At 41.4% G+C, this 21,142-nt stretch overlaps 1 protein-coding gene across 5 annotated transcripts in view; it reads left to right on the plus strand.

The window, feature by feature from the left end:
* The window catches only part of NYAP2 (neuronal tyrosine-phosphorylated phosphoinositide-3-kinase adaptor 2), a 137,662-nt gene that overhangs the window by 106,513 nt on the left and 10,007 nt on the right, over positions 1 to 21,142 (plus strand). For all 5 annotated transcript variants that reach the window (XM_071812477.1, XM_065844809.2, XM_071812476.1 and 2 more), the window contains one exon: positions 4,257 to 4,360. In XM_071812477.1, the coding sequence (XP_071668578.1) occupies positions 4,257 to 4,360 (104 nt within the window). The remainder of the gene's footprint in view (positions 1 to 4,256; positions 4,361 to 21,142) is intronic.

The following is a 21,142-nucleotide window of genomic DNA, read 5'->3' on the forward strand; positions in this document are numbered from 1 at the left end:
CTGATTGAAAATATTTCCCCAAATCTTGTCGCATTTCAGCACTCTGCTTTATTGAAGAAAATCCAACACTCACTGCCCCAAATGCACACAGCCAAGCCTCTACATCTTTAGTTACGATGACAGCACTTTCACGTTTGGAAAACAGGTCATTTATATGAGTGCTTAAATACATAATTAAGTACACAATTTTAAGGCAATCCCATTTGTGACTGGAAAGCCTATATTTCTGCATTGGATAGTCTCTCCTAAAACTCTCATCTGTAATGCTGTCCTTTGGGGCTGTCTGCTTGCTTATGGCCATGTGTAATCCTGCTGGCATTGTCCAGACCCAGCTTACGACTGAGAGTCGCGTGATGCCGGTCCCATTGCTGCTGACCATGAGTGCAGGTTCACTTTGTGCTGAGGTGGCTGTGGTCCCAATGGCTCGCATTGCTGGGGGTGTTGTGGTGACAAGACACGGGGCTGAGCAGCCCCTGCTCATGCTACGCTGCATCTGCGCCCAACTCTTGGGGTGGCTCAGGCACTCGGTGAGCAGCGCATTTGTCTAGTATGGCACAGTGTGTGGGATGCGTCATTTGAAGCTGTGCGAAATAATGCCACCAAAGTTTCATCACTTAAATATAACAACTGAATCTTATGAACATTTTTGTGCAAAACATTAAATATGATCTGCGGCTCTCTGTCTACCCCGAGCACTCTGCTGAATTCAAACCTTGTGCTGCCCATTGATTGCAACAGGCATCTCTGATGGCTACTCAAGTGCAGTGCATTGGCCCCAGTCCAGTAAAGCACTTAGACACATGCCTGCGAGTCCCCTCGCTTGGCACTAGGCTGTTAGCCGTTGTCAGCTTTTGCATGGCTTACAGCAGTGTCAAAAGGCCCCCAGCTGTGCCTGCAGAGGGTCCTGTGTTTGGAGTGGAATCTCTGGAACCCTCTTTCAGGCAGTTTTGATTTAGAACCAGAGAATCCACTTGCATAGCAAAGCAAAGCACAGTGTGGAGATGCGGTGCCATGCTAACTTTATCAGTGTGAGCCTGAGGTAGCTTAGCTTGCGTTATCATGGACCCTCAGCAAATGCATCCTCCTCAGAAGACAGAGATCTACAGAGCCTCTCCTATGTGCTTTATCAGGCTGGCTGATAAAACTCTGCTCCACACCACGCATTACTGTCACGATGGGACTTCTCCAGTAGTCTCAAGATGGCTCATTTCAGATGTTAATACTGAGCTGTCTCCATATCATCCATGTGAGATTAATGAGAATTAAATACTAGAAACTGTCCCTGAGATTTGCAGGCAGAAGTTATACTTCCTTCAAATTCCCATCAGTAACGAGGAAAACCCATTTTCATTCCAGAACCAGAATCAACATCAATAGGCAGGCCTTGCAGACAAGACGAAATGAGCATTTTGAACATGAAAACCAAGATGTAAAGGTACTGAAAGTGACTGGACGGTGGATATAATTATGCAAGAAGACCTCTTACTACTATTTAAATGTCCCAAAGCAGAAGTTATTATTTGAAGTGATCATTATTATTTTGAAATGATCAAAATTCTGTTAGCCTCAGTACACAGCTGAAAAATACCATGCTGCAAAATACAGAGCAATAAGTTTGGCGTCATTTATGCAACAGACCATTTATGGATACTTTTTTCCCCACAGTAGTGTGCAGTGTGAAGATATTACTCAGAGCACTAATTACAGTAGAACTGAGCATTTATTTGGTCTAAAAATATTCCCACTGAGACCGATGGAATGGCCATTAAAAAAAACCCCAAAACACACTTTTCCCTTTCGCTGTCTGACCTAACTTCCTGAACTTAAAAAAAAAAAACAAAACTAGATGGAGCCATCTCTGAAACCTCTTCTGGGGAAGATCACCACGAAAATCACAATAGTTTCCTTAATACTGTAACATATATTACAAGGAGATAAAGGAACTAATATTTCATCTGTGTGTGATAGGTTTTATTTCTTTGATGCCAGATGAAAGGAGTCTCTTTGGCAAGGAAATGGTAATCTCTTGTTGTTGCACATATATCCAAATTGCAAATTATGACACTTCTCTCTGCTTTCCCAAAGCAAACAATTCAGAAGCAATGGCAGACAGTGCCTTGGAGTTTTTTACGTGCTGGGTGTCTAATTTTGCTTGTCACAGCAAAAACAGACTCTCTATTCAGCAGTAGGGAAAAACAACCCAAAAAAACCACAGTTCTTGTACCCTCTGAAACCCCAGCAAAATTCCAGGAGGGAACAGACATGAGATCCATTATTATATCTATATTACTGAAAGAATCAGTCAGAAATCTGGCACATAAACAGTGTGAAATCAGAACAAAAACAAATCTAATCAAACCTTCAGAATAACTGCCCATGTCCAAAAAAAGCAAACCAACAGATTATGTACAAAATGCAAGGTTATGGGGGAGATCAGTCTGCTCCTTTCTGCATGCTTATTGCTGTGTTGACTCGTGGTGTTTACAGACTGACTAGGAATGAGTGAATTGAATAATGCATTCATCAAACAGCATAAATATTTTTGCTGCTCAGCCAGCTGGATGTTAACCAACCTATTAATATTTAGTTGATGAATATTCACCCATACAGATGCTTTCATTGGCCTAAGTGCTCCAGCTTAAGTGGATAGCTCTTCTCCATACCCCATTGAATTCTGAAACATCTGAGGAAAATATGCATTTAAGGTGACAATGAAAAATCACCAGTGGAATTGGAAGAACAGATTTCAGCATGTTGCTGGTAGGTGGTGTAATGTGCCAGCTGTCCTCAGGTTTCCAAGATGTGCCAAGTGGCCTTAAGGATGTGCTGGTGATGGACATCTCATTCCTTTCAAACAATGGCCCAGCCAGTGGCTAGTGAGGATACTAGAGATCCACGTAGCAAATAGAGATATTAGTATAAAACAAACACAGACAGAGCAGCAGTGTAAATGAGGCATAACAAAATATATTTCAGAGAGACAAAAGAAAAAGACATGGGAAAACATGCCTCAAAGGCAAAGTTGCTCAACCAGGATTGCACAAGGCATGCGTCCTTCCCCTCTTCTTGAAAACATGAGATTGAATAGAAGAAATTCTTTAAATCCATTGTAAGGAGGCATGGTATTATTATGATTACTTATTACTTATGGTAAAGCAGTACTATTGATGCTAAAATTGAGAATCCATTATTGTGCGCAGTGCATCTGCTGAGTGCAAATGTCCTTAGTCTCAGTGTTTGCCCACTAAATAGAAAGGACAGGTGCAGGGTTGGGAGGAAGGCTTATAAAACAGGAAGAGAACGAACACATTAATCTGGGCCAAAAGCCATGGGTTGAAAGATGTTTCCTCAGCCGTAAACAGGAAATGCAGGGAAAAATATTTTTCTTGTGCAGAAACAGACAGGCACTTTTATCAGAAAGACAGGTTTTTCTAGACCAGATGTGGGGTGTAGAACGCTGGGGTAGTGCACTGATGTCAGCATGGCCCAGACACAAAAACCTTCATCCGGGACTTCTGAGCTGCACAGTCAGCTTCGTGTCAGTACGTTAACTGTAGTAACCTGTGCCAGAAATCAATGGGGAGCCTTCTGAGAAATGCCTCCTTGTACAACAGCAGAAGGAAAATGAAATAACTGTGTCATTTCTGTGCAGTTCTTCTCTGGAATAGATTTCTCTCAAGGCAATCTCTACTTCTGTAGTTGCCTTGATTCTGGGGAACTGACTTCAGAATTTGCCACTGTTAATGTTTTGAGTTCTCTCCTTTCTTCCTACTTTCCGTCTCTCAATTCACTGCCATTAACATCAGATTTCCAAGTATTTTTGGTGTCATTCCAAATCCCTAAGTGTGACAGTATCCTCACCACTTTATACATTTCTTCCTTCATTTTCTGGCCTTTTGTGATTTTCCTCAGCACTATCAGTCTTTGGGCTATCATCTCCCTTAGCTCTGGGATAGAGAGATGAAACCAGAAGCCGCTGTAACTCCCTTAATCACTGCTGTATGCTTCCTATCTGTCTGCTATTTTATGCTCTGTACTTCAGAGATGCTAGAGGAGAGGAAAGAGGCCTTGACATAGGATGGCTTCTGTCTTAACCCTTCTGATCTCAACTTCTGTTCACGATACAGCCAAACGCCCAAGACTTTAGCTAGAAACCAAGCCTGGAGTCTCCATTTCAAGGGAATCCAGGGTCAATTGACTGCAGCAGTAACCAGCCTCCTGTTCAACAGTGTGTCATCTTCTCTCTTCCTTCACAGAGCCTAAAGCAAGTTGCAGATTAGGTCGGTCTGCGTCCACATCAGGTGTGCCTCCTCCGTCCGTCGCTCCGCTCAGGCAAGGCAGTGATCTTCAGCCGAGCCAGGTACCATCGTTAGCAAATCGTGAATGACTTCTTGTGCTGCAACATGCCAAATGTTTCTCACCTCTGTGTCTGTCATTTGTTACAGTAAATGACTTTTTTTTTTTTTTTGTCTTTATTTTTTATGTGTGTGCATGCATCTGTGCGTGCGCATCTCTCACTGGCACTGAAGTTCCACTGGCCAGAGCCAGCAGAATTTTCTTTGCTCTTGATTTCTTGTATCCTTTCTGTCTTCATTCTGTAATATAAATGTAGTAAAACTGTACTGTATGAATTGGCTGGGGTTTTTATTTTTTCATGTTTTCTGTACTTTTTTTACTGTCTCTACAATTTATCAAACTTTGATAAATTTAATCTATGTTTTTTATGTAAATTTCTTTTAAATGTCTTGTCTAAAGCAGTTGCACCAATGTTTGTCAATGACTTGTACACACCTGACTTCTGCCCAGTTGTACTCTAATATTTGTGCCAGTCTCACATTTGTTTTGAGCTCAGTGCATGATTGTATTACACTGTGATTTATCACTGTCCTGAAAACTGCTCTTACAGTAAGTTTTGTTTAGTTAAGGCAGCTAGACTCTCTTCAGCTATAGGCCGTGTAATGCTTACAGGACTATTAAATAGTCCACTGTAGTTATATTTATTGCATATTGTTGGGAATCAAAATCCAAATCAAAGGGGTAGCATCTCCTTGTGTCTTAAACAGAGATACATCTTTTTTTCATCATCAAAACCAAAAATGCCCCATAAACCCTTGAGAAAGAAAAGAAAGTGTTTGGGTTTAGCAAATTTCTCCAATAGTGAGAAAATGGAAAAGAAATAAATACATGGGAAACCTACACTTACATTTATTTTATATGCTAATACTGATATTGTATCATTTTGCTGAGCAGACCTGTATTATTAGTTTGACAGAACTAACTGCTGAGAGTAGCAATTGAGAGGTTTCACTTAAACATAACGTGAATGCCTTCTGTCAAGCTCAAAGCACTGCAGTCTTGTATCACTTGTGTGTACGTGTATGGGCCTACATATCACCGTGTAGGTGAGTATATATATGCACAAAGAGACATCAACATATATGTATATATGCGCATATACATATATATTTATGCACACACACAAACATCCTTAGATGGTGAATTTTTGATTGGATTTCAGGGAATTAGTCCCCATAATCCTATTGAATTTCAATGAGATTTGAGTGGAAAACTCCCTGAGGACTGCTTTGCAATGATCGTGTATTTAAGTTGTTTGTAGCTTGGTGAGCTGCTTGAGAAGGTCTTGACCAAAGTAGAGACCAGAAGAGCAAGGTTGCTTTACTCAATCCAGACAGCCAACTACTTGTTAGGAAGGCTATATTTGGGTAGCCTAGTCCATATAGGTTAAAATTCTTTAACCTGCAAAACTGATGCTATTGTATTACTTCTGAGCCCTTCTGGACACAGTGCCTAACAGAACCTTGCACTTTTTGAGAGCATATTTTACATAAGAAAATCAAATCCGTAGTGGAAATTAAAAATTACACCCTATTTAAATACCACATCACCTAAGGAGGAAGTTTGGGTAACTGTACTTCCAAAGGTTTTGCGTGTCCTGGTGTTCATGTAATATGTGATTTTTGATTAAATGGGTCTTACCACAGACATGATGCTTTGCAGGTTACTTAGTGGCAAAGGCACCTTGGGTGTTTTGAGGGGATTTCAGTCTCTCAATTTATATTAAGGACTAAACAATAAGCCTTGAAAGCAGAAGCTGATGTGATGGAAGAGATAATGAGCCTCTTAGAAGCTGCAGCCAGGGTTCACTGAAACTGTGGAGGAAAAATCCACCTCACTTCATACAGAAGAAAGGAACAAAGATGATAAAAGGAATTTTCAAGTGACTGTAGAGGGTGATCTTGTTAATTGAATAATGTATAGACATGGCTTCATGAAAACCAAGCTTTCTCTCCCCGTAAGTCTTCTCTTCAAGCCATCATTCTCTTACTGTCCACCTATTAAGTTGTCTTTTATTATGGTGACATAATTTTACAAGGTGTGGATTTGACCATGATTCCAGAGGAATAACAAGAATCTTATAATCTCCATGTCAGACACATACGTTACTTTGACAGGTGAAATGTGTTTGGAAACGGCTGGGTTGCTAGCCTGTTCTGAATCTGACAGGTTGTGGCATATAGGGCATTTATTTTCACGCACTGTGTCTATTGATTGTATTGATACTAGTTTTCTCAGCAACATTGTAATCAGCAATTAGACTTTCCAAAAGATTAAGAGGTCGCATCCTGTTATCCAGCTCTTTGTTGATGAGATTAGCACAGCTGACATTCAGACAGGGATACAAGAGCTGGGAAAGGGCAGATTACTGTTAATCATTTTTCTCAAATCTTTGTGGATGCCAAACTGATGTTTTTCAAAATGTTTAACTTGGGGAAAAAAAATCGTATTTGCAACTGAGCTCTCAAGGCTCGTAATTTTTAATACAGAATCATTAAAAGAAGTGGTGAGGATGCTAAGTAATTAAAAATAGGTCTGACCTAAGAAAACCTAGAATTATAATTCCAATCAAATATTGGCTAATCATGTAACTAATGATGTTTCACTCCCCTATCCCTTATTTTCTTGTTTATTGGTGTAGGAATTGTGAGGATTAACCAGTTAACATTCATGGAACATATTTATTGTGTATTGATGGTAAGCATTATAGTGATCACTTGAAAAGAAAGCTTACAAGCAGAGGTGAATTATATGGCTGTTCACCGATGGAGAACACTTTAAAATCCTGTAGTGCAGCAGCTGCCAGCAGTTACCAACATACTGAGGCAGGCAGAGAGTGTGCCGTTCTGGACTTAGTGCTGGTAAATGGTGAGGGCTTTTTGAAAGAGCTGGTTGCAGGAAGTAACCTTGGGTGAGGTAATGAATTGACTCAATTTAAACTGAAAGATAAACATGAGTTTATCTTGAAACTGAAGATATTGATTGTGCAAGGACAAAGTTTAAGAAATTAAGGAGTAGCAGAGGAAGTCAGGTAGGGAGCTTGGAACTGTAATATGGCAGAAGCATGGAATATATAATATTTGAGCTACAGAAGTGGCATATAGGTATATGTCCTAAATACGCATCTTAATATAAATATCCTAAAGAGAGGAGTGTAAGTAGCACAGAAGTGTTCTAGGTGTCACAGAATATAATGCCTTGTAAAGGTTCTGCAGTGTAAGCAGACAGCTTACAGGGAATGGGAAAATGTTCTAGAAAGTACAGTAAGTCATATCTTAGAGATAAGGAATATGTGAATAAAATTAGAAACAGTGAAAGTCCATCTGAGTTTGGCCTTTATACGGAAATGAAAACTAATGCCAGTTGTTTGTAGATGTCCAAGTGGACAGAAAACAGTAGACGTTAACCACTGTGTGAGGTTTATGGAGTAGAATAAACATGGTCCAAGGATGCCCCGATAAAAAACTCATCACCCATATTGCTGGGGCTTCTGTGCTGGTGCCTGAGGCCTTTGTAGCCAACAGGGCCAGGGGTTTTGCCCTGCAGCGGTTAATGCTCAGTCATATCAGGAGACCCCCATAGTGGATACAATTGTTCACTTGTGTAAATCAAGCAGGATTTGGAGTCACAGGGATCACTGTGGTACAGCGATGTTTCCCTGTATCCCGCCATCCTCCGCATCTTCACTTCAGAGTAACAAAGGATTACGCTCTATTGATGGACTTGAAAATCCTTGTCGCGTACAGGATGCATGTGCACTGAGCAAGTCAGTCACAAAAGAAGAAAACATTTCAAGCAACCTCTGCTATAGAAGTCCCTCTGCTGGAGAGCAGAGTGTCTCACATCCATATTTTTAATGGACATAAAATAATCTCTAGGTCACTGACAGGCTTCTCCAAAACAGTTTTCAGCATATAGAAAAACCCACTGGTTTTCATTTGAAGAAAAAGGAAACTATCTCTAGATCTATTGCTGCAAATGAATTGTGCAAAGCTGTTTACATTACCATGTAGACAGCTCTTAGAAAATAGCATGTATTAAGCTGCATAGCAACACAACAGTGCATGTTTATAACGAAGATCCATGATCTGAAGGAAAATACACACTTTGAAAACAAAACTCCTGGTAGTTACAATGTGGTATTTCAGCTTTTCTGCAGAAAAGAGCCAATTTTCAACCAGATTCCCACAAAACTCTGTACCTTATCTGCAAATGTGCAGCCTCTCTTCACGCTGCCTGTTAGGTACTTGCTTTTCAGCAGGAAGACAGCACTGTCCTTTACTGTTGCATCCTCGAGGCATGCTATCTTAATTCTGAAGGTCTGCATAGCTCTTAAGGTCTTATGTCTCCTTGTGGGGAGGACAAGGCAGTAATATCTAGTTCCAATTTAAGCAAGGAAAAAAGATTTAAACTTTACAGTGATGATCAAAGTAAAATCCAGAAGCCATGCTGCGATTAGAAGGAATAGCTCAGAGGAGTCAATGAAGATACATGGGCAGCTATGAATTAAGAAATTTCAATTTGCATTTAAGGAATTAAGAAAAAGCTAGAAAATATATCAGAATCAACACTGGAATTTTTTGTGCCTTATTTTTTGGAAAACAACAACAACAAAAAACCAACCAACCAAACAAAAAAAAAAAAGCAGCTCAATTCATTACTTGCCTAGTATCTGCTTGAGCCCCCAGCAAGGTGAGACAGCATTTTTCTTCCCCCATATGTCCTCATCAGTGAACACAACACAGAAGATCCACGTGATGGACATAACAACCATTACCTTCTAAAACTGAGGAGAGATTTCACTTATTTTATGTTTTATCTGAATATAATATAGCAAAGGGCAAAGGCCTCCCATTCACAGAATGAACTTGACAGTGTGATTATTGTCTTGTACGAAATGAAGTGAATCCATCAATGGTTTGGCTATGTATCTTTTACAGGTAAGAATTTTAGAGACAAGTAGACTCCTTAAATTTGTATTTAGGTAGCATAAAACAGACTTGTAGAAAGACTGAGTGTACTGTTTAGTTGGTATCTATCCTACCTACCTCTGAGATGTCTAAATCAGGGGTATAATACAGGTTCCCTGTGGATTATATGAAAAGAGGCAGCTGCAGAGCGGATTCGCCTGGCTAAAACCTCAGTGACCATGCAGAGCTGTGTGTCGGTTACCTCAGATAACCTCCTAATTTAACCATGTCTGTCGGTTGTGGAAAGCTAGCTGGGGTCATTACTGCTCTGTGCACATTAGAGGCTCCTGGACATTTACCACTGAACAGGTAACAGTTGTTAAAATGTCCATTGCTGGATAGTAGACATTTATACCTGTTCAGACTTAACCTATGGATGCTCAGCATTAGGGAGAAGCTATATGGGTCCTGCCTACAGGTAATCTTTGAAATGGCGTTGTGCTTTTGGCATCCTCCCTCCTGCCAGGCTCCGTGGTGAGACTCGCTGGCAGTGCCCAGGAGAGCAGCAGCCAGGCGGTGCTGGCTGGGTGAGTGGGCTGGCTCCTGGGTCTGGTGTTGCACCCACCAAGAGAGCAGTTTTATGGAAATGGAAATTCAGGCTCTACAGAATTCTAGAAGCAAAAAACCAGGATTTTTCCAGCATATTTTTCCCATGTATTAATGTAGGTAGAGAAGTAAAAAGCAGGTTCTCTACTTCGAATATACGACTGCAGAACTGTCACTGTGTTTATTTGCGGTTGGTCTGAGAGGAGTATAATGCACATTGTGTTGTGTTCGGTAAGGAAACAATTCCCTCTTTATTGTTTGGGTCTGTGCCGGAGAAGACCTGGACGGAAGTGCATTTTAACAGCTGTTCAAAATGAAGTCTGGAAAATCCAGAAGGTTTAGGAAAAGCTTTATTCTTCCCAAGCCGGGAGGCGAAGCGGCGTGTACCAGGCTGAGATGGGGAGGCGGCGGGACGTGACACGTGTCTGTCCGGGGTTGTTGTGCCGGGCGGGCGGGTTTAGCCCGGCTTTGGGCGGGTTCAGCCCGGCTTTGGGCACGGACCGGTTCCAGCCCCGCTGCTGTCGCCGCCGCGTTCGCCGAGCCCAGGGCGCCGCCTGGCGGTCCCCGGCGGGATCCGGGCGGGGCGGTGGCGCGGGGGCTGCTGGGATCGGCTCCCGGGAAGGGAGCTGTCCCTCTGTGGGGGGTGTCCTGGTGGCGAGGGCTGTCCCGATGTGGGGGGGTGTCCCTGTGGCGGGGGGTGTCCTGGTGGCGGGAGGTGTGCCCGGCTGCTGCTGATTGACGGTGCCGGTGCAAATCGCTGCCCGGCTTAAGGAAACGTGGAGCCTGTGCGGATCCTGTACGGGCTTCACCCGAATTCCCCAGGAGATGCGTTAAGTTAAGCGTGGTTGGGATGCGTGGGGATTTTTTCTCTCCCTCCTGGCTGGAATCACAACTGTTGTGTCAGATAATTGGAAGAACCTTGTGCAGAAGCGTTGTGAGCCTCTGCCTGACGAGTCCCGCATGGCGGCAGAGGGGTGGCCGGGGGGAGGAGGGGGCTGGCACCAGCCTCGCCTCTCAGACCCCAGATACCAAATACTGCCGCACAGCAGCTTAGATAACATGTTGTTAAAGACTCAGTATTTAGGTGCTAGCCGAAATGCAATTAAAACACACACGCGTTATCATGAAAATTCTAGCATTAAAACTGATGTGAGACTATATCTCAAGAGCAACTGTTGTTTAATTTTGTACTCTAGCCAAAAAATCCCGAACAGATATTCTAATTGTTCTGGTTTATAGCAAAAGAATGATGGAAAGGAAATAGGACAAAGAAAAATATGAGATGTGCGCTTAACTTCTCTCCACAAGCGTTCTTAGAGCAATACCCTGCAGTTTAAGTGCAGAATAAGCTCCTTGTAAGAAATTTATAAAACTTTAGAGAAATAGTTTAGAGTTGAATTTAGACAGGGATTGAGTACCCTTCAGCAATGCAGCTGAGTGTTTTTCTCATGCCGACTTTAACGAGTCATTCCGTACTGGGTCAACTAAATATCACAAGCCCAGCTCTTAATGTCTCTGGCCTTAGCTGTGGATACAAAGCATATTGCAGTCCTTGTATGCCTTGTAGGCATTGTGTTTGTCCTGAAATTAATGAATGCAAGAAGGGTAAATTGTTACTATAATGGCTATAATGATTTTTGAAGGCACCTCGACAAAGTACTTCCCCACTGAATTGACATTATCACGCTTTGGTTGGCAAATGTGCATCTGAAAGCATATGGGCTCTATGCTACCATATAAGTATAAACAAAGCATCTGTGCTCGTCTATTATTCTCAGCTTAAAGTTGCCATTTTCCCCAGCAATAGCACACAAGAGCTCAGACCAGCCAGCAGACACCCTGCAGTTACTCGGCATCATAGCAGGGCCGAGATCCTGACTGCTGCACTTAATGAATTCTGCTGCTGAAAAATAAGTACCTATAAGTCAAGATCCACTGTTCCGTATCTGATCACAGCAGTCTTTTTTTAACTTCCATTATATGCAAGAAATACAGTCATGGCAGGTAGATGGAGAACTCTGTAGACTGAAGTACTCTTTCATCCAGTTTGAATATTAGAGAAATGGTAACAAGTGTGTTAGTAAGAAAATTTGTATCTGCTTCATAGTGTAAACCTGTGTCATTGCTCAGTACTGTAAGTCTTTGCTAGATGCACTCCTTGATGAATCACAATCTGAAACTAGCATCAAATGCTAGTGATTCTGCTTTTGTGGTTTTAGTAATGCAGAAGGATTTGCAATGAAAGAACTGACTTCGTTCATACTTGCTGTCTGGGCCAAAGGGGAAATAAGATCCCCCTGGGCTGCTGGTTTAAGATCTCAGGGGAGATGCAGTCCGAGTTCTGTTCAAAAGGAGTATCTAACGACTGTGCTAATTGCGACTCTGATATGACTTTCTCTGTCCCTCTTTTTTTCCTCTAATTTTCAAAAGTTTTGAAAGTCTATTGTGTATTTTGGATGTAGAATAGCAAAACATGAAACAGTTCATGGGATGGTGGCAATCATTTTCTTCTGCTCCCTGTGTGTAAATGCCAAGTGTTCCCCTTCAGCTAGTGCAATGCCTCTGAGATCACTGTTTCTGGGCTCCTGGGGCCAAGGCTATGGTTATTCCTTTTTGATACTTGATCTTTTTCTTAATTCCAAATGTATGTCCAGACTGTGTGAACAGTCCCATGCCTTTCACTCTGTAATCAGCATCTCATGGGGTTTTGGTCTGGACTTTCTATACACTATTTATTGCCATGGATGGTAGCTTCTATTTTTGCCTGTGAAGTTATTCCCTGAAAGGGACTTAATTACTCCTTATGTTTAACCATCACCTTTAATAAGGCGTGAGATAATCACTGGGTCCAAAACTTGCTTAATGTTGGCCACTAGGATCTACCACAGTAAGGTTTGTGGTGGTGTCTAAGAGTCATAGTCATAAATAAGGTCCCTATGTTGATAGACAATGTGTGTAGAACAAAGACTGTCCTTGCCCCAAGGTTTTGTAAGCTCAGTGTAATAGATGAAGTAAGCAGTTGCAGATGGGAGTAGATTGGTAAGTGTGTGACTGTCAGGAATTGCTTAAGCTTTAGTGTATGTGAAATAGGAAAAGTGCAAAAAATATTGGGCGTGCAATCTTATTTATCTTTGTCAGTGATTTTATGTAGTTTTATGTGCCACAAATACAATTAAATGCATTTGAATGTGAAAACCAGGAAAAAAAACAGGTAAATTTTCCTAGGAACATTTAACAAATGATGTCTCTCTCTCAAATGCCCCTCTCATGGAGAAGTCACGCTCCTTCAGTGGAGAAGACTTTAGCATTCATGTAGATGAAAACTAATGTAGAACATAGACTGCATTTTGTGGATACTGGTTTTGCGTTAGCTGGGAGGAGGAAACTCCTCTGGGTCCTGCCTGGCAGGATGGACAGGCATGGAAGAACCCACAGTGGGGTACAAAGAGAAATCCCTGGCACAAGCACTTCACTGGTGGGACATGGGCCAATTTTTACGTTGAGATGATGTCTGGATTTGATCAGCCTGTGTCCTAGGTATATTTGAAAATCTGAATCATCCAGAGCTGTAGGATTTTGCTTTCTTGTTCAGGCTGAATGTTCACAAGACTAAGGCATGAGTTGTCACACTGACTGCCAGCGCCTAGGAAGAAGTGCAGGGGCATGAGCCATGTCCTGCCGTGTCACACAGCCTTATGCGGAGTTTGTGCTCCTGAGTTTGGATTTCTGAGTCTGCTGCTGTGCCTTTATAAAGTGCAGCAGAACGTCATGCCCACGAGAGGGAGCGCTTGGATCGCTTTACACACTGCTGGTTTTCTTTCCTGCCAGGATAAATATCTGGCAAACATGAAGGCAAAATTCTGCTGTCGTCAGTCCAGCTAAATATGCTGTCAACATTTTGGATGAGAGCAACAACAAGAATGTTAATGCTTTAGGGAAGGCTCCACATTGTATTGTGTGGAGCTTCAGCTTCAATCTGGTCTTACATAATCAGTGTATGGGTCCAGAGCAGTGCAAATTATTTCTAAATACACAAACTGCAAATAGAGAATGCTTATTAAAAAAAAAAGAAAGAAGGAAAACGCAAACCTGGAAGTAGACGGAATTGCCACATCCATCATCCCCCACCTCCAAGGCATGCCTGACTGATTGGCACGAGAAGCAAATGTGTTATCTTCTGTTGGCAGACAGCCCTGCTGTTGTTGTCCCAACATCTTTTGTTCAGCATTCAGCTGGGCTGGTCATGCAGCAGAAGCAGGTCACTGCACGGCTCTCCAGTCTGAGAGCACGAGGGAGGGCGTGCTGGGTGCCTGGCACCAACGCAGCGGCCACCAGTTCACAGCACGGGGTGAGCTGGATGGAGGTGGGTCTGACCAGGCACTGCTGTTGTGGCGGGTGCCAAGGCCCAGGCACGGCTTTGGTGGCTCTCCTTCTCTGTACCACTCCATAGCAGGGGTTTTAGCTACAAAAAATACATGTCAGGGTGAAGTAGTGACGGGTGAAAGCAGGGCAGCTGTAGAAGTAATGACACAGAGGGAAGGTATCAGAGATGGGAGCAGTGACCAGTCTCTGAGCACCAGATCTACAGTCAGTCTGTCTTCATACCTTTCCTCTCCCTCAAGTGCCAGCTTGGCTGCTGCTATTTCAACTGGAAGAGAGTGGGAGGAAGAATATTCCATTCCCTTACTCTGATCTCTTGTTGTTCTTGCACGGGTTTTGTAAGCTTGCCAGCAGAGTACAGAAAGAGCCTTGTTCCCTCAAAGAAGTTGCTGAAACTTTCAAATACAACAATATTCTGACAAATAATGAAATACAGCATTTATGAGGGTTTCCACTTCCCACTCAATGTGTTTTTTACTGTCTTTACCTAGTTGTTTCTCAGATTGGGAGTTACAATTTCTTGAAAAGGCACGGAGGACAGACATGAGGAGATCTCAACTGCCTGGTCTGTGGTTTGAGAGGGTTGTTATGTTGTGACTGGTTTCGACAGAGTTGGGACTGTGTTTTTCAGTACTTTGAAAAATAGTCTTAGCTCAAGAGGAGTTTCTGGGCACAGATGCCACAGCCGATGGAGCACAGCGTAGTAGGCGGTTGTAGGTGAGGTTCTCTCCAGAGCCCCTGCACATTGGTGAGAAGTTGGTGAGAACTGTGTGCCTGTAGAGCCTGAGGGCTCAGCTGTGGGGGCAGCAGCCACATGTGGCCTTTGCACCCAGACCTTTCTTTTGAGGCTCAGACTTGTACACAGGTATGTAGATTTTAAGATGACATACACAGAAACTAATAACCAATATTTCCAATAAAAGACTTCTACAGGTTGATGAGATGGGGAGATGCATGCCTTGGAGATCTCACGGTATCATTGAACAAGTGTTCCTAAGCTGTAACTCTTGCAGCGTATAAACCGCTGGATCAGTGAGATCACTGTCCTGTCCTGCCTACAACAAGAAACTAAGAATTATTTGGAAGTTCTTAATCTTGTTTTTAGCTGCTCTTATAGCTTTGTACATGATTCTACTAAAAATAGGTAACAACTTACAGTAATACTAAACTAATAGATGATGTAATTAATGTGAAATAATTCAGTCCAAACATCAGTAATTTACCTATAAAGGAATTTAATTTGGTAACATTCCTTCCTCTTCATGGAATCTCTCTTTAAAGCGTTTCTCATAAATTTACTTATCCTCTTCTAAAACTTGTAAATTCACTTCAAAACTTGTTCTGAGACTTTTGTGTGCAAACAATTAGTTTAGTCACATTAGGAAGGATGCAGTACCAGAACAATAGCAATTGCTAAATTTATTTCAAATGGTCTTGTAACCACTATTGAAGACATTGTGCCTTGGTTAAAAAAATATTAAAAAAAAACAAAAAAACAAAAAAACACACAACAAAAAAACCCCCAGAAGCATGCAATTTCCTTTCCCCCCCTGCCCCCTTTCTGTGTGTATTTATGTTTAACTCAGGGCAAGAATTTTATAATATTCTTAAAGGAAAAAAAAATGGCATGAATTCATGAAAGCATGGGTTTCTATATAGGCATTCTTTGTAAATGAACCAAACATTCTGTATTCTAGGTAGAACAACCTTATTTGTCTGCTCATATGCATTTCTGTTATCTCCATGCAGTCCCACTTGTCTTAGCTTTTTTGTATATGAACTGGACATATTGTACCATGTTTCTGTTTGAACTGTGTGTGCTTGTTGCGTAGAACACAACATGGAACAGCGAAGTTTTCCCCACTGTCTGCGTTAAGTCACAAACCATCCAAGCTTTGTTTTCATGGTTGTCATCATTTCACCAGAACCTTTCGGTGTTTGTATAGCCTTATACAGTATATTGCACTTACTGTACCTGTATAGTATCTTGTCTGTATACTGTATGCACATAAATATGTATATTCACTCATGTATGTATGTATGTATAGTATGTTTATATATCTCTGTATATGTGTGTGTGTTTGTTCATAGTCTTTCACTAGAAATGTGTGGCTATTCATATACATTATGTGTATGCCAATTATGAAAAGGTATGAATGCCAGCACCCACTTTTGATAACCTACTTTTATTCTCATTTTGTCTTGTTAAACAATGAAAATAAAAATGTCATGTATTTTAAATCAGAACTTTAAAATATTATTTTTACTGATTTTAAAGTTTCCAGTTTTCCAGAAAAATTATTTGAACAATTCTAAGATTACAAAGATATTTGTGTTTCTATGGTTGAAAAACGTTTTGTAGCAGCCCACACTGTAGTTTTTTGTTCTCTGTATCTTACGCTGGTCAAGTGCTCTGAGGTTTAGAGATACCCTTACCCACTGCAAATCCCTACTCTATTCACATGAGGACCTTGCAGTAAATCTAGTTGGTGACCCATGTCTATAACGTCTTGCGTATGTAAATATGGGATATAGAAGGGCCTTAGGCTGGAAAGAAAAGTTTCTCCAGTGGGTGTGAGACTTATGAACAAGTGAAAATATCATACTTTATGAGTCTATTTTATGGGAACATTGCAGGCACCGTTTGTCAGACCTCTTTGCAGTCCATAGTGACAAAGAATTGCTAATTGATTGGGCATTTTTTAAAACACTGAACAATCATTTATTAGCCCTTTGTAAAATTATTCTTAATCACCACACAACTGTCGGTAGGTTCAGTTATCTGGCCTTGAGGCAGGAAAAGCACTGACTTATCTTGAATAACAAAATATCTGTGTAAATCGAGATGGTGATTGATAATATTTTCCAGTTCTGCATGTGTTTAAGTTATTCACTGAATTGGAGCTTCAGTGATAATCATATGTGTTTCTCTATGAGACCTAGGAGCGATAAATCTGCTTCCTTTACAGTTAATTAATTTTATCACTGTACTAGCTTGTCCAGGCAGACCACTCTCAGTGCATAATAAGTTACTGCAGCAGAGTGGCAGCAGCTACTTAGAAAAATCTCAGAAGACAGATCTTTACACAGGAAATACTGAGGAACTTGTAGGATGACAGAGCCAGTGCTAGGAAGAGCCTTCACCCCAACTAAAATTGCATAATAGAAAATCCTTTTCATTTATTTAGTTTAAAGTCAAGGTGTTAAATTCTGACCTCACTCACATCAACGGCAAATTCCCGTTTTACTCCTAAGCTGTAACTGGAATGTCCAAGGCATGCTTTTCCTCAACACAGAATAGGATGGGGAAAGAACACATTCCACTAACGGAGCTTTGGTGTTTATGGGCCAGTGGCCTGATCTTAAGGCTTTGCAAGTCAGTGGCAATTAGTGGACTCTTGGGTTCGGTTGGCCCATCTCTTTTTTTATAGTCTGGAAAAGCACATTTACTATCTGGGGTTTATAATTACAATTGTATAATTCACAATAGAAAAGCATAAAAATTAGAATAGGTAATGGCAACATACATTTTTAAAATTAATATTGGTGAGATCATGGCTGTTGTTTGATTTCTGCACCAAACTCTAGAACACAAACAATCAGAGAAAAACAGCATTTCTTTTGGTGGTCCAAAGTTTGTTTGCTTGTATTACAAGTGATATGTATGAATAGGTTAACATGATGCTGAATGTTTTGTTTGTCATGCATTGTCATTAGCCACACATTTTAAGATGGGTATTTTAATTTCCTCCTAGTTCTGGAGATCTGAACTTGAATTCAGCGCATGCTGATGTCGTAGGCTAAGTTGAGTTTGCCTGGTCACTCTGTGTGGGAGCCTCTGAGCAGAGCCCTGGTTCAGTGGAGCAGTGCTCATGGTGACTGTGCTGCAGTCTTCTCCATGAGTTCATGCTGAATCACTGTCACCCGCTGAATCTGCCAGTGCCGTCCTTTTGGAGACTGCCTTTTAAACAGAGAAACAGAAACAAGGTGCAGGGAATGTGGGTGAGTGTCTTAGTTTCTTGCCTGTTTCTCAGCCATTGTATGTCAGGAAATCATGTCTATATTAGAATCATAGAAAACCAAGTGAGAAGGGACTTCAAAGATTGTATGAACCAACCTTTCTTGGCAACAACACAGTCTAGACAAGATGACCCAGCATCCTGTCCAGCTGAATCTTGAAAGTTTCCAGTGTTGGGGAATCCACCACTTCCCTGGGGAGATTATTCCAGTGACTGATCGTTCTCATTGTGAAAAATTTCACTCTTGTGTCCAATCAGAATCTCCTCAGGAGTGACTTGTACCCATCACCCCTCGTCTGTTCCATGTGACTCCTTGTAAAAAGGGAGCCTCCATCTTCTTTGTCAAAATTAGGTCAAATAAAATGAGGAAACTGATGGAATTTGTGGTGTCCCCACATGTCACATTTCTGTAGCTTTAGGATTGGCCTCAATGTCAACTTTCTCATAGTTCTTAGTTCTTCCAGTGTTTTGGTCTTGCTTGCACTCATTTTCAGTCTTCCATTAAATTTCTGTGTCCATCTTGGCCTTGGGTGGGTAAGCAGAAGCAACATCTAGAGCACACACCCTGTTGCCTTCAACCCCTTCCTACATGAGCTTTGCAGCCCACAGGGGTGGGCCCAGGGGAGGAAAGGATCTTGCCCACCAGCAGCACACACTGCTCTGTGCCAGCTCTTAACGCCCAGGGGATGGACTCTTCATCTCACTATGAGATTTAGAATCTGGCCGTTTTTAACAACTACCGTGATTTAGAGTAAGTAACACTAATTGCAGGTGTGTTGTAGTGTGGGTGTAGTTATTCAGTCACAGGCAGGGCCAGGTGTAGTGGTCACTGAGGTCGCTGCCTCACGCTGTCCCGCTGTTCAGAGGCTGGTTCCTGAGCAGTTAAGGCCATGTGCAATGGAGCAGCAACCTCCAATGAGAGGAAAAGATGGGGAAATGGGGTTAGTAACCTCTCACGGAAACCTCTGACATAGTTGTACCCTGCAGGTGCTGTACAACTAAATGCAGTGAGCAGGAGATCTCTGTGTCACTGAACTCTAACAAAGTATTCTGGCCTTTGTCCCTCCTGTGATTGACCTAATGCAATATTGAATTTTCCTTTTTATTTTACAGTGAATGACAGGATGTATCATGGTGGGTTGCTTGAGTTCTGCATTTATTGCTTAGCAAAGGCATAGATTAAGCTTTGATTTTTCATGAGTGATCTCAATGAGAATGTACTTTGCGAGAATCCACTGCATAAATGAGATGCATGTGAAAATTTTACACAGTATCCCTAATATGAGTTAGTTTACAGGCTCTTTAAACATACTAGCATTTACAGGATGTCTTAACTAACAGTAGATCAAGCAGGACATTTCAGACAGTTGTTTGGTGTTAAAAAAAAAAAAAAAGCTTAGATGAGAAGAACACTTTCCAAATAATAATGCAGGAAGATCTATAGCTAGACTGATTGCCAGGATAAAAATGGAAAGCAGGATGGTGAATTTATAATTCAAAGTTTGCTTTATTGATAGCCTCAGCAATAATCTGAGGGTTACTGGAAAACTCAAGGCATAGGAGTATGTGCAGAGCTGGCTCTGTATAAAGTAACTGTGACATTTAGTAATTGGAAGCAATGAATCATGAAACTGGAGGTCTGGAATCAGAGGTGCTGAAGGTTTACTAACCATTTGCTAATTTAATTTTAGGATAAATATTAATTGCTTATAACCTTGAGTCTTCGGGAATTCCTGGACTTCCAAAGATTCTTGTCAGTTGTTTTTAAGTGGTGAATTAGTCAGGCCATAGCACACAAGTCAATGTAATAAGTCTTTTAGTGAGCCTTATGTTTGAAAACACGTGTCCAGAGGTTTCTTAAAATACTGCATCATATACGTCCATTAAGTGGTAGGACAGTTTTTACAAGGCCTCTGGTTTTCTTTTTTTTCCTGTAGTAGTAGTATTTTTAAGAAAACATATTTTCAGAAATTTAGAAATTTATAAGGAAATAAATCAGAACATGACACACAGCAATTCAAATGTTACAGTAGCCCTGAAGTGGGATGCATATATAGTTCAAAAATTGAAATAGCAGGTGTCAGTGAATTCTTTTAACAATAAACATACAGGGAAAGATTACAAAGTGCTCCTTTGTACCCAACTATTTTGTCAAAATTGAGACTAGTGTGCTGGGGGAATTATTTCCCAAGTGCTTAGAGGGAAAATAGAAATGTTATTTGTGTCCCTTAAAAAGAATAATTTGTCAAAGGCTGGAAAGGGTAGTTTGTGTAGCACTTAGCACCTTAATGTGTGCTTCTGCTTGTGGTGTGCGTATGTGAATGCACGGGGACGTTCTAATGTGGCTGCTGCCGCCATAGGACACCTCCTAGAAAACACCTCAGACACTTCCAGAGAAGAACTTGCAGTTACGTTATGCAGCGTCCCCAGGGACTGCTACCATGCACTATGAATTGCATGGAGAGTGTCTGCTTTCACAGCTCACCTTGCACGTCCTGCGTGTTCCTGAACATACTGTTCCTTTTTATCACCTTTGTATTAATAATCAATTGTTGTTTTGAATTTAACAGTAACAGGAGAATGGGTTAGACGTACAGAGCTATATGAATGGCTGACTATCCTGGGCCAGTTACGGTGTCTTTCATGTCAGTGTCTCTCTGTCGGAGAGAAAGGACAGACTGCAGGTTTAGCCTGCAGTTCTACCCTCACTTACCAACTTTTGCAGCAATTGGAAGTAACAACATTCAACTGCCGTTCAATGGTTATAGCTAATGGTTAGCAAAAGAAATCTTGTCCAACATAACTCTCGAAGTGCTCTTCCAAAGGCTTTTAAAATCATTTGAGGGTTTTTTTTTACTGTTTGTTTGAACA

The sequence above is a fragment of the Patagioenas fasciata genome, chromosome 9 (genome assembly GCF_037038585.1).
Source record: "Patagioenas fasciata isolate bPatFas1 chromosome 9, bPatFas1.hap1, whole genome shotgun sequence".
NCBI lineage: Eukaryota > Metazoa > Chordata > Aves > Columbiformes > Columbidae > Patagioenas > Patagioenas fasciata.